A 12228-nucleotide genomic window follows, 5' to 3' on the forward strand; every position below is an offset into this window, starting at 1 on the left:
TCGTCCCACCGACGGGAAGAACTTCTCACGGGGTTGCACTGATTTATTGAACCGGCGCTGGAAGTTTCTCTCGCCCTACCTGGGGGCCTGGCCATCGGGACTCTGCGCCCAGCAGGGCGCGCAGTCCGGGACTGAACAGAGGGGCCAGGTCAAGGTCAGGGGAGGGAGTCCACTGAAGGGTGCTGGCCTCGCGCGGTTCCCTCTGCGGAGCTGGTGGGGAGGCACGGTGTGATCCAGGTGGTTGGTACTCCGGAGAGATGCTGGGAGGACCAGGTGGGAGGTGGTGGTTGGTGGTGCGGGGTGCGTGTGCAATGGACTTCTGACCCTCCCTTCCCCACCCCATCCCGCCTCTGTGTCCCCAGATGCTGTGGAACAAGCGATTGGGATCCTCAGGACTGACCCTGGCCCTGGCCCTGCTGGTGTGCCTGAGCGTGTTGGTCGAGGCGTACCCCTCCAAGCCGGAACACCCGGGTGACAACGCGTCTGCGGAGGACATGGCCAAATACTACCAGGCGCTGCGGCACTACATCAACCTCATCACCAGGCAGAGGTGGGTGGGCTGCCTGGGACAGACCCCAGCCACCCTTGCTTTTGCCATTCTGTAAGCCAGGGCCTGGACAGTATCAGACACTTCTCAGCGCTGAGTCCCTCTGGGTGCAGGGCTCTGGGGGCTTTCAGGCTGCAGCTGCAGTCACAAAATCGTGACTCCCAGATTCAGGTTCCCGAATTGGCTGATCATTCCTTCCTCCTTTAAAGGGGGTCTATCTAGTAAGCTGGGTGACAAGGAGGACCTAGAGGAAAGGGTTGGAAGTTTGCCAAGGAAGTGCCCGAGGGAGACAGGTGACCAGCTTAGTTAAGAAACAGCAAACTGTCCCACAAGCAAAGAAACCGAGCAAAAGGGTAAGGATGAGCCGCCAAAGGTACTGTCTAGCATTCGGACATGCCCAGGGCGAACGAATTGCCTTGAGTATTTAGGTAAAGATCAAAAGGGCAAATTCCCCACCCCCTTGTCCCCCTTCTTTCCAGTGGTTTTTGCAGTTTCAGACCTGAACTTGAATCTTCCAGCCCTGGTGTTTGGACATGTAGCTTTTGCAACCAGTGGGTCTCCATTTGACAGCAGGTGACTTCTGAAAGGGCCAAGCTCACTTGGTGCTTCATTAAGAATAGATTTATATAGATCTAGTCACTCTGGGATGAATCCAGGGTTTTCAGAGAATCCAAGAAATTGTAATGTTTTCTCTGAACTCTCAGAAAGGCAAAATCAAATACCTTTCCTCTCAGCATTGAATATTAAGCAAAAAAGTCAAAATGTAAATAATTTTATAGGCAATATAGGATTTAAATATTATTTCCAAAATGGTTTTCTCCTAGAGAAATCATTTCATGTCTTATTTCAATGACAAATCAAATGACCTTAGTCAGTTGCATTGCATAAACCCTTTAAAGCATAACTGTCACGCATTCTGCTTAGGTAAACTTAATGCCATCCAGTAGATTCCGACTATGCGGACCACCAAGCCAGCAGGTCGGCAACCCCCATCTGCTAGAGAAGGGGGAGGCATTCCACTCCCATAAAGAATCACGGGCAGTTCGACTCCGTCATAGCGGGTTGCTGTGAATCAGAATTGACCTCATGGCCATGAGGTGAGAGTAACATGTTTAGATTGTGTTTTATAAAGAATTTGGATTTTTATGTTTTACTTTTTTGATACCACAATCTCTCTGTTTACAAAGCAGAGAATAGTTGGATAGGATCTTAAGGGAGTAGAATTTATTTTTTTAAATAATGCTTCTTCTTTTGTAATTGGGAAGGGTGGATGGCATTCCAAAGAGCAACTTTATACACTTATATAGTTAACAGAAACACGTGGAAATATCATAATGAAATCGTGTTGGTTTTTGAAATGTGATCACTTGCATCAGGGAGAAGCGACACTATTACATACACTAAGAGACTCTGTAGGAAGTTTGGTGCTTCACCCTCTCGGGTCTGCTGTCATACAAGCAAGTGAAAGATAAAGGGAGGTCTTTATGGATTGTTTCAGTTATATCACAACAAACAGGGGAACTTATGTCTGCAAAGGCGATTGCCATTCCCCACTGTGTACATGTCTAAAAGACATTTCAAAACACTTTCTTAGGCATTATCTCCTTTTGTCTTTAACTCAAATCTTGGAGGTAAGTATCAGGAACTTCGTTTTATAGATCTTGAAGCTAAGGGCATTCACAAAAAAACCTTTTGTTTTAAGAGTGACGGAATTGAAGCCAGCCTATTGATTTTCCTTAAATGTGGTCCTCTCCGGCAACAGTACGATCTCAGCCCCATCCTCAGTGATGGGACAGGAACCTGAGTTTCCTGGAAATGGAGGGATGCAAATGCTAGGTTGGAGATGTGTAGTGTCTGGACCTTTCTTTGCTTTCTCCAACAATGACCCGACTTCTCTGTGTGCAGCCACACCAGAAAGTGAAGGGCTGGCCTCCGGAAGTCCTCACTTTACTTACTTTTTCCCGAGTGTGACACTAGAAGAATCCGCCTCAGTCAGCAGAGATGGAGGCGAAATGGTCTCACTTTCAGGATCAGTTCCTTCTTAGAACCTATGACCTGCTTGGAGCCCTTCCTCTCCTTTCTGTCCTCCCAGCGCGCCTCCCCCACACACGCCCCCTCGAATCTGCTTGGCGTCCATCCTTGACTACGCGCACCTTGCATTTTGGCTGTGTCCATTTTTACAATATGTGTTCTTTTGGTGTAAATGGTAGTCTGGTAAGGTCTCATTCCCTCCCTTTCCTCAAGCCACGATTTAAAGCCATATTTATAGCTGTCTGTGCCTCTGATTGTCTTTTTTCTTTGAACACATTCCTCTAAAAATCAGGAGTCATGAAGTTGACGTCTACTCATGGTGACCCCAAAACGGTATCAGAGTAGAGCTGTGTAGAACGATGCTCCGTAGGTTTCCAATGGCTATTTCTGGGTTTGTTCGTTTGTTTTGGTTGTTTTGGAGGTAGATTGCCAGGCCTTTCTTCCGAGGTCTCTCTGGAAGGACTTGAAATTGCAACCCTTCGCTCAGTAGCTGACGCTGTTCACCGTTCATAGCACCTGGAGACTCTCACGCTGTCCATTTAGAGCAGTTTTTCTCGCCAGGGTGAGTTTAAACCTCCGATGCCCCTCCTTTTGGTGGTGGGGGTGGATTGAGCATAATCCAGCAACATTTCTGGTTGTCAGAATGGAGGGGGACTACTGGCATCTAGTGGGTAGAGATGAGGGAATCTACAACACACAAAAAACCACGGGCTTAAGGTCAGTCTTGCAGACATAGAGAAGGTCTGCCCCATATCTGTGTTCTTCTCCTTGGCTGCCCCTGAGATCACCTGGGGAGCTTTTGAAATATGCTGGCGCTGGGCTCCACTGGGACCAATGAAATCAGGATCTCGGGGTGTGGCCTGGGCTTTGGTGGTTTTGTTTTGTGTTGTTTTAAAAGCCCCCTGGCAATTTTAATGGGCAGTCAGGTTTTGAGAATCATTGTCCTTGAGACTTAATCTTTGAAAGTTAGAAGCATAGTAGATACACAAGGTAATCCAGAATTAATTCAAGAGGATCTCGTGTGTGATGTTCTGGGTGGAACCTGTTTTAGAATGGAGCAAATCCTGTTGTTATGGACGAGCTCCTGGACTGGTAAATTGGAGAACATATTTGCTACTGCTTTCACTACCAGGAGCATAATGAAGACAAAGGAGTTTAAGGTGCCCCCAGAGTTTTAAAATCAACTGACAGAATAAATAAGTACCTGTTAGCAGCTTTGAATGTCACAGCTCCAGAAAATTTTAGAGAGGGTCTTGTAAATGTTGGGGTGGCAGCCAAGTGGGTTTTGCTTTCTTCCTGTCTCAGCAAAGGGGCGATGAGAGGACAATCTTCACCAAAAATTTAGATTTAATTGTGTCGCTTATGCAGTTAAAGTCCCCTCTGTCAACTTTGACTATTTTTACCGATTAGTCATCCAATTCTTGCCAGCCGAATTTTTCTTCTGTGAAGGCTCCTGCTGTTGGTGACCAATGGAAAGAAAGGGGGAAAAGCTTTAAAAATATAGTTAGAAATAAAAAGTTCGAAGAATCTATAGTTAGGAATAAAAGGGTCAACTTTAACTCTGTGTGTGTGTGTCACAGTGTGTGTCTCACACACATGCGTGCTTGTGCTATATCAGGGAAAGGCTGGAGGAAGAGATTGAGAAGCCAGTTACTCACCTCGAATAGAGCAGAGCATACTTATACTAGTGGACAGTAACTACAGCCTTGCATTCATTTCTTGTCCCATCCACATCCTGACAAAACTACTGCCAGTCAGTGGATTCTGACTCATAGAACCTTAGAGAGTTGAACTACTCCCCAGGGTCTCCAAGATCTTTATGGGAACAGGTAGCCTCAGCTTTCTCCAACTATATATGTATTCTGTTACAAGAGGAAAGAGGAAAATCTTCAGCCTATTTCCATGGACCGGTAAGATTCTTTATATGTACAGGGCAGGTTAAAATCAGATTATATCAGAAAAGGCTTTTAACTTTGAGCACTTCAAATAAAAAATAGAGTATATAGGACCCAGAATCTTCAAGACTTTGTAAGGATGGGGACATTTAGACAACAGAGGCTTCCACTTGTATTTTACTTTCAGAGCATGTGACACACTGTATCGTCCCCAAACTCAGTTAAGCAGGGAGTGTGATTTTGTTTCTTAGACATGAGGCATTTGATATTTAGACCCAAATGAGTCTAGAGTGTCAGTGTGTGGTTTATCTTTTAGTGTTCATTTAAAAATCCTATCTGTTCTCTTCATTAGAATTTAAACTGCTCTTTGCACAAGAACTGCCAGGAACCCTGGTACATAGTAGTTACACATTGGGTGGAGATCTTCAAGGTCATCAGTTCGAGACCACCAGCCACACTGCAGGAGAAAGACAGGGCTTTCTACTCCTATTAACAGTGTCTGAAACTCACAGGGCCAGTTCTATACCCTGCCTTATGGGGTTACTATGAGTTGGCATCAGCTCAATGACGGTGAGCTTGGCTTTGGATTGTTTGATGCACCAGAACTATATAAATTAATGAATGCAGACATGCCTCAGCGAAACAGCAGGTCAGTTCCAGATCGCAATAAGGCAATTATTGCAATAAAGCGAGTCACCGGTTTCTTCATTTCCTAGTGTGTGTGCATAGTTGTTTACAGGCTACAGTAGCCTATTAAGTATATAACAGTATTCTGACAAAATAGAGAAAGAAAAAAGAAATATTATGAGAATTATCAAAATGTATGCAGAGCCCGGTAGTGAGCACACTTTCTTTGGGGGATGGGGGTGGGGTGGGGGTGGGAATGACACCAATAGTTTCACTCACCCAAGGATTGCCAAAAACGTCCATTTATGAAAATTGCAATATCTGGGAGGTGCAGTAAAGTGAAGCACAGCAAACTGCATGCCTGTAGTAGAAATAAAAAACAAAATAAAACCATACTCTGATGCACCATTATTTCCTGCTACCTAGTTACAAAATTACAGTACTCCGGTACCAGGTACTGTATGTTTCAGATCCTTACAAAGTCACTTGTTAGCTGATGATCAACTACAAAGGATTTTTATGTTTTAACAACTAAAATGGGAAACAATCCCTGGGTTTTAATTTGCTTAAAAATACTTAAAAATTTTTTTTAAAGATATGGAAAACGATCCAGCCCCGAGACACTGATTTCAGACCTGCTGATGAGAGGGAGCACAGAAGATGGCCCCACAATTAGGTAAGAAAAGGCTTGTGCTGCAGCCATTGCTGGAGAACCTGGGGTGCTGAGTGGAGGGAAAGTTTGGTGAATGCTCTGGTGGGGAGATGCTGGAGTTGGAGTCTCAAGACCAGGTAGGCTTTGGGGAGGCGAAATGACAATGGTATGGATCAGATCTTTCATTGCACGGACTCTGATGAGAATCTAAACTTCTGTGGGGAAATATATTCAAGACTAAAGGATGAGTTAAAGAACAAACCAACTGACATCGAGCCAAGTCTGGCTCATAGCAATCCTATAAGACAAAGTGGACCGACTCCTTAGGGTTTTCAAGGGGAGAGCCTCATCTTTCTCCTGTGGAACTGCTATTGGGTTAAAACGGTTGACCTTGATGTTAGCAGCCCAATGCCTAATCCATCAGGGCTCTGAAATTATTAGGCACTCTAATGAAAATATTAAATAGGAGCAATGTTTGCCTCCGAAATGTGTCTCTATAGCTTGTCTAACTGTGTTAAAATCTAGTAGTTTCTAACTTTAGCTGAAACACCAGCTTTGCCCAGCTTTCGCTGGGATCGTCATCGTTTTGGACTCCATGATGTATGTCAACAAGCCCTGGTGGCGCTGGCAGGTAAGCGTAGGGCTGCTAAGCATGGTAGGGAGTTCAAACCCACGAGCCATTCTGAGGGATTGAAATGAAGCTGTCTGCTTCTGTGAAGATTTAGTAGCGCCTCTAAAACCCTCCATAAGGTTGCTATAGTCTCAGTGGACTTCATGGCTGTGGGTTTGGTCTTTGGTTTCTGGATGTAGAGATGTCTTAGGGAGTGTCACTGGTAGGACTTAGCTCTAGCCTTCCTAGTTTTATCCAAAGCTGCTGATAAACCCTGGGGTCCTCTGGTGTACTGGCTGACTTCTATTTTAGCTCAATTGATGTTATACCAGAATGTATTGCTTTTCATGGATGCATGTTGAATGAAGTTTTGTTCTTAAAGAGCTTGTCTATAGCCTTGGAACATTTTTTCAGAGTGTGGAGCTGATTTAGGAAGACGTGCCAACCAAGTGTTGACCTGGGATGGTCTGGTGCCCCCTGGGTAAGAAGTGCTGTTAAAAAGCTGCCTGAGCCTCTTCAGTTTGTATGCCCCACCTGGGTCCTTGCCATGCCGGCCTCTACCCACAACAGTAAAGTCACACTGCACAAGTCTGTCCTTTCCTGTGTTGCTCTTCGGCCTTTAACTCAAAGCTCAACCATGCCAAGGACCAAGTTCCCCAGAAGAGGTCACTAGAACTCTTGCTCAGTGACTTGAATGTGCCCCTCTTCATTGGGATGTTTCCGCAGAGAATCCTAGGGCTCGCCGAGCCACTCCCTTCTCTTCCACCCACCAGACCTCTGTTCTCCTGTGAAGGGTCAGCTTCCAGCACCAAGTGTTCTGATTGGCTTTTCAAGAAGGAAATTCTGGACTAAAACCTGAGTAAAACTTTTGCCTCTGGAAGTAATAGGCCAGACTTAAACAGCAAACACACAGATTCTTGGGGTGCAACAAAGTACAAGAGCAGCAGAAGGAAGATTCAAATACTAGAATCATAAATTAAAAAAAAATAAAATCATAAATTGCCTTTGAACGTCTGATTGTATTTTAAAAGTTCAGGGTCGGTGATGCTACTAAGAGTTAGGAAAATAACAATTCAGGTCTGCTTAGAACCTGGCTGGTTTTTGTTTACAGTCACATGGCTAGTTCATGAAATAAAGTTAACTGCACTTTGACGCCCTCAACCACGTACAATTAAAAGGAGGTGCAACTTGACAACCTTGAAGTGGCCTATGAGTATTGTTTTATTAAATAGGCTTCTTTATAGTCTCATAAATAGCATCTTACTACATAAAAGACTTACAGGAAAACAAAGGAGTGTACTCAAAGAGTGGAGCAATACTAACGCTCTTGTTAGAGTTTTGTGTGATTTCTGTGGTTTTGTTCTTCAGAAGTATTACAAAGTTCTTTTTGACTTGTTTGTTACACACAAAGCCTTTTAAATGCTCCCTCGGAGACTTGCCTGAGACTCACTGATGTGAGAGCTACCCATCTGGGACCTTGTAGACAATGCTATTATCTCCCATCCTGCCATCATTCCTTTGGCCTCCTATGTGGAATCCCAGCAGGAGCTTTGGCAACAGTTCCTGATCATCTTTTCGTTCGGGATTGAAGGTCTCCTTCTTTGTAGCCTCTCAGGAAGTTGGGCAGTTTCTCTTATATGCTTTGCTTCTTCTGTCTTACAGGCTGGAAGATCCTTCTATGTAGTGAGGGGAAGTGAAACTTGCTCACCAGTCTTGTCCTCTTTTTCGACCCACACTTCATACTGTGAAACCAGATGCTGCCCATCCATCAATGCATGCAGCCACTTTGTTGAACCGGAACTGTTTGTTTCCCTTTGTCAACATTGTATATGTGTCTGTTTAAATAAAGTACCATGCATTCAAAAGTGATTCTTCTCCGGTAAACATCTGTTCCTGCACAAGTGAAAATTATCGGAAGCCATCCATTACATGACAGCAGTCGATTCAGGGTTTATTTCGCCAATCTTAAAGCAAGACAAGAAGAGCCATGGTGGCACGGTGATTACAGGTTGGGCTGCTGACTGCAAGGTGGCAGTTCGAAACCACCAACTGCTCTGCCGAGAAAGGGGAGTCTTTATCTTCTTCCTGTAAAGAGTTACAGACTCAGAAACTCCCAGGGACCATTCTACCCAGTCCTACAGGGTCTCTTGAGTCGGCATCAACTCGATGGCAGCGAGAGTTGAGAAAGCAACACCAGTGTAAGATGATGTACCATGATCCAGATGCAACTCTGTGTGTGTGTGCACAGGTATAGCGTGAAGGGAAAAGGTTAAGGAAGACATGTTTCTGCCATTTTTCCTTTTTCCCAAAGGGATCTCTGTCTAGTGTTGGAGTGCTCAGTGAGCAAAGTAAGCATGGGTTTACTTGTGCTTACTTATTCATTGGCAGTGAGCAATCTCATATTCTTTTACTACATAAAGATTCCATTTCTAGGTATAGCTGGAATCTGGCTCCTTCACTCCACAGCAACTTCCTATAGAACCAAAGCTTCTCTTCAAAGTTACACTTCTTGGCAAGGATTGAGGACCCAGGAAACAAGGCAAGCATGGGTGTATTTGTATTCACTTACTAATGTGTGGTAAAGTTTCACGCATTTTTTCACCACTTGCATTTCACCTTGTCAAATTGATCACTCAGATTAGTAAGCAAGCACAAGCGAGCTTGTGAGTACCTTTCTTATTGGGTAATTCACCCCATGTTTAACAGAACTTTCTGTAAAAATGTTCTATAGCTACTCTGTCCAATATGGTAGCCACTGGCCACCTGTACCTTTTGAGGAGGTGAAATATGGCGAGCAAAAACATAAAGCTGTTTTACATTTTATCTCATTTTAATTAAATGCAAATAACCACCCCATGAGGCAAGTGGCACCCTTATTTGCTAGCAGAGGCCTGTACATCTGTTTAGAGCACTACTCTTCAACAACAAGCAGGTGGGTGACCACTTTCTCACACAACTAGGGGCATGTTAAGGAATTCAGCTAAAGCTGCTGAATTTTTCTATCCTTCACATACCTATTGCATGCACTTGGTTTAGAATTAATTTTATTGGATTATTTTATATAATTTATAAATCAAAGAAAGTGGGCCTCCTCCCAATTGGTACTTTGAACCACACTGTGAAAACAAACCAACTCAATCATGGATATTTTTATGTGACATCTAAAAACAGATCACCAAAAAAGTCATGAATTATGTACCTATATAATGGATTAGGGAAATTTGTACTCTACAAAATAGACTATATATGAGATATTCCAACGTGTCTTTAGGAGCTCTGGTGGCGTAATGGATTACATGGTGGGCTGCTAGGTCCAAAGTTCAGTAGTTTGAAACCACCAGTTACTCTACAGGAGGAAGATGAGATTTTCTGTTCCTGTAAAGATTTACAGTCTTGGAAACCTACAGGGGTGGTTCTACTCTGTCCTACAGGGCTGCTTTGTCTCTCAATTGACATGATGGCAGTGAGTTTGAATTTGAATGTATCTTTAACCAATGACGTCAATGATCTTACAAAATAGGAATTTCTACAAATGAAATGCATGTAAAACTTTCACTACTAGCCTAGAACATGACTTCGAACTGGTATTCCCAGTTCATTTACACCCAGTGAAGCTACATCAGAAGGGACCTGGATTTGTAAAGTGTTGGGTACCAAAGCAGGAGTGTTGCAAAGTAAACTAATTTCTTGCCTGGGAGAGTCAGAAACAACAGGTGTCCAGCTCAAAGAATGTGGCTGACCATACTGCTTCCAATGTGTGAAACTCTCCACAGTCCTCTCAGTAACCTAGTCTCTCGAATCAGGCTCCCTTACCCCAGAGTTTCAACACATGATTTCTTAGGAGAAGTGATCATTTGCGAATATCCATATTTTACCAATTTAAGTATGCTCCAATTTTACTGCAGCACCCATGATAGAATCAATTTAAATTGGTAGGAAGGCCTGGTCTAAAACTCCATTCATTTTTTCTTCTTAGTGCTTTGAATAGCACTTACATAAAACGTGTTTGTAAAATCTTAAAAAGATGGCTGAATGACAATTTTTAATCACAAAAAGCCAGAAATCTTGTTAATTTGGAGGTTTTCTTTAGTGAAGTTATTATTATGCTAAAAAAGTTGATTCATGATCTAGTTAATGCCATGCTGTTGTTAGGTGTCATTGAATTGACCCCACCTCGTGGCGACTTTATGCACAACAGAATGAAACGGTCTTATGTGCCAGCCTTACGATCGTTAGGTTTGAGCCACTTTTGAAGCCATCGTATCAATACATCTTGTTGAAGGTCTTCCTCATTTTTGATGATCTTCACCAAGAATGATAACCCCACCCCCCACCCCAGGGACTAGCATCTCCTGATAATATGTCCAAAATACATGATACAAAGTCTCACCATCCTCACTTCTTAAGGAGGATTCTGGCTGTACCTCTTAGAAAACAGACCTTTGTTCTTCTGGAAGTTCATGGTAATTTTTTAGCATTCTTGGCCAACAAGATCATTCAAATGCATCATTTTTTCTCCAGTTTTCCTTATTCACTTACAACTTTCACATGCATACGTGGTTGACAATACCATGGCTTATTCCTCAAAGGCATATCTTGGCTTGAACACTTTCAAAAGGTCTTGTCCTGCAGATTTGCCAAATGCAGTATGTCATTTGATTTCTTGACTGCTGCTTCCATGACTGTTAATTGTGCATCCAAGTAAAATGAAATCCTTGCCAACTTCAATCTTTATCCATTTATCATTATGTTGTGTATTGGTCCAAAAAGTCAAACCAAATTCACTATCAGTGAGTTGATGCCAACTCATAGTGACCTTATAGGACAGAGTAGAACTGCCCCTGTGAGTTTCCACGATTATAACTCTTTGCAGGAGTAGAAAGCCCCACCGCTGCTGGTATTTTCTAACTGCTGACCTTGCAGTTAATAGCCCAGTATGTTTTGCTGTCATCACATTGAGTTGTAATCCATAAAAATGGCTGCCATCCTTGATCTTCATCAGCATGTTCTTCAAGTTCTCCTCACTTTCAACAAGTGAGGTTGTATTACCTGCATATCTGAGACTGTTAATAAGCTTTTCTCCAATCCTGATGCCATATTCTTCTCGTAAGCCAGCTTCTCTGATGATTTGCTCAGCATACAGATTGAGTTATTATGGTGAGAGCATACAACCCCTGATCTTACAGCACTTAGTATTCTCCTGTTGTGTTCACACAGCGGGTCCTTGATCCATGTACAGGTTCTGTATGAGCACAATGAAGTTCTCTGAATTCCCATTCGTCAAAAGGCCGTCTATACCTTTGTTATGATCCACAAAGTTAAGTGCCTTTGCATAGTCAATGAAACACAAATAAACAGCTTTCTGGTATTCTTTGCTGTGAGCTGAGATCCATCTGACATCAGCAATGCTATCCCTTGTTCCATGCATGACCTCTTCTGAATCCATCCTGAACTTCTGGCAGCTCCCTGTCAATGTACTGTTGCAACTGTTGTTGGATGTGATATCAATGACATTGTTCTACAATTTGAGAATTTTGTTTGGTCACCTTTCTTTGTAATGGATACAAATATGAATCTTTTCCTGTCAGTAGGCCAGGTAGCTCACTTCCAAATTTCTTGGCATAGATAAATTTGTCCAGAGCTTGTTGAAGATGAGTAAGTGCTTCATCAGCTCTTGAAAAATGTCATTTGGTATTTCATCAATTCTTGGAGTCTTGTTTTTGCTTAATTCTTTCAGTGCAGCTTGGCTTTCTTCCTGCAGTACCATTGGTTCTTGTTCATATGCTACCTCTTGAAATGGTTGCATGTCAACCAGCTCATTTTGGTACAATGTATTCTTTTTATCTCCTTTTGATACTTCCTGCAT

General features: G+C 43.1%; 1 protein-coding gene across 1 annotated transcript; it reads left to right on the forward strand.

The window, feature by feature from the left end:
* The first annotated feature begins 362 nt into the window (after positions 1-362).
* NPY (neuropeptide Y) lies at positions 363-8231 on the forward strand. Its single transcript, XM_013004674.2, has 3 exons — positions 363-550; positions 5696-5776; positions 8025-8231. The coding sequence occupies exons 1-3, from the start codon at positions 363-365 to the stop codon at positions 8044-8046; spliced, it is 291 nt and encodes a 96-aa protein (XP_012860128.1). The 3' UTR covers positions 8047-8231.
* The last annotated feature ends 3997 nt before the right edge of the window (positions 8232-12228 follow it).

Source organism: Echinops telfairi, unplaced genomic scaffold, assembly GCF_000313985.2.
Source record: "Echinops telfairi isolate 266 unplaced genomic scaffold, ASM31398v2 ScPeMD7_23;HRSCAF=83, whole genome shotgun sequence".
Classification (NCBI taxonomy): domain Eukaryota; kingdom Metazoa; phylum Chordata; class Mammalia; order Afrosoricida; family Tenrecidae; genus Echinops; species Echinops telfairi.

Coding starts and splice junctions, on each gene's coding strand:
- NPY (XM_013004674.2), top strand. CDS start 363: ATGCTGTGGAACAAGCGATTGGGATCCTCAGGACTGACCCTGGCCCTG. Junction 551..5,695: donor AACCTCATCACCAGGCAGAG/GTGGGTGGGCTG, acceptor TTTTTTTTAAAG/ATATGGAAAACGATCCAGCC. Junction 5,777..8,024: donor GAAGATGGCCCCACAATTAG/GTAAGAAAAGGC, acceptor TCTGTCTTACAG/GCTGGAAGATCCTTCTATGT.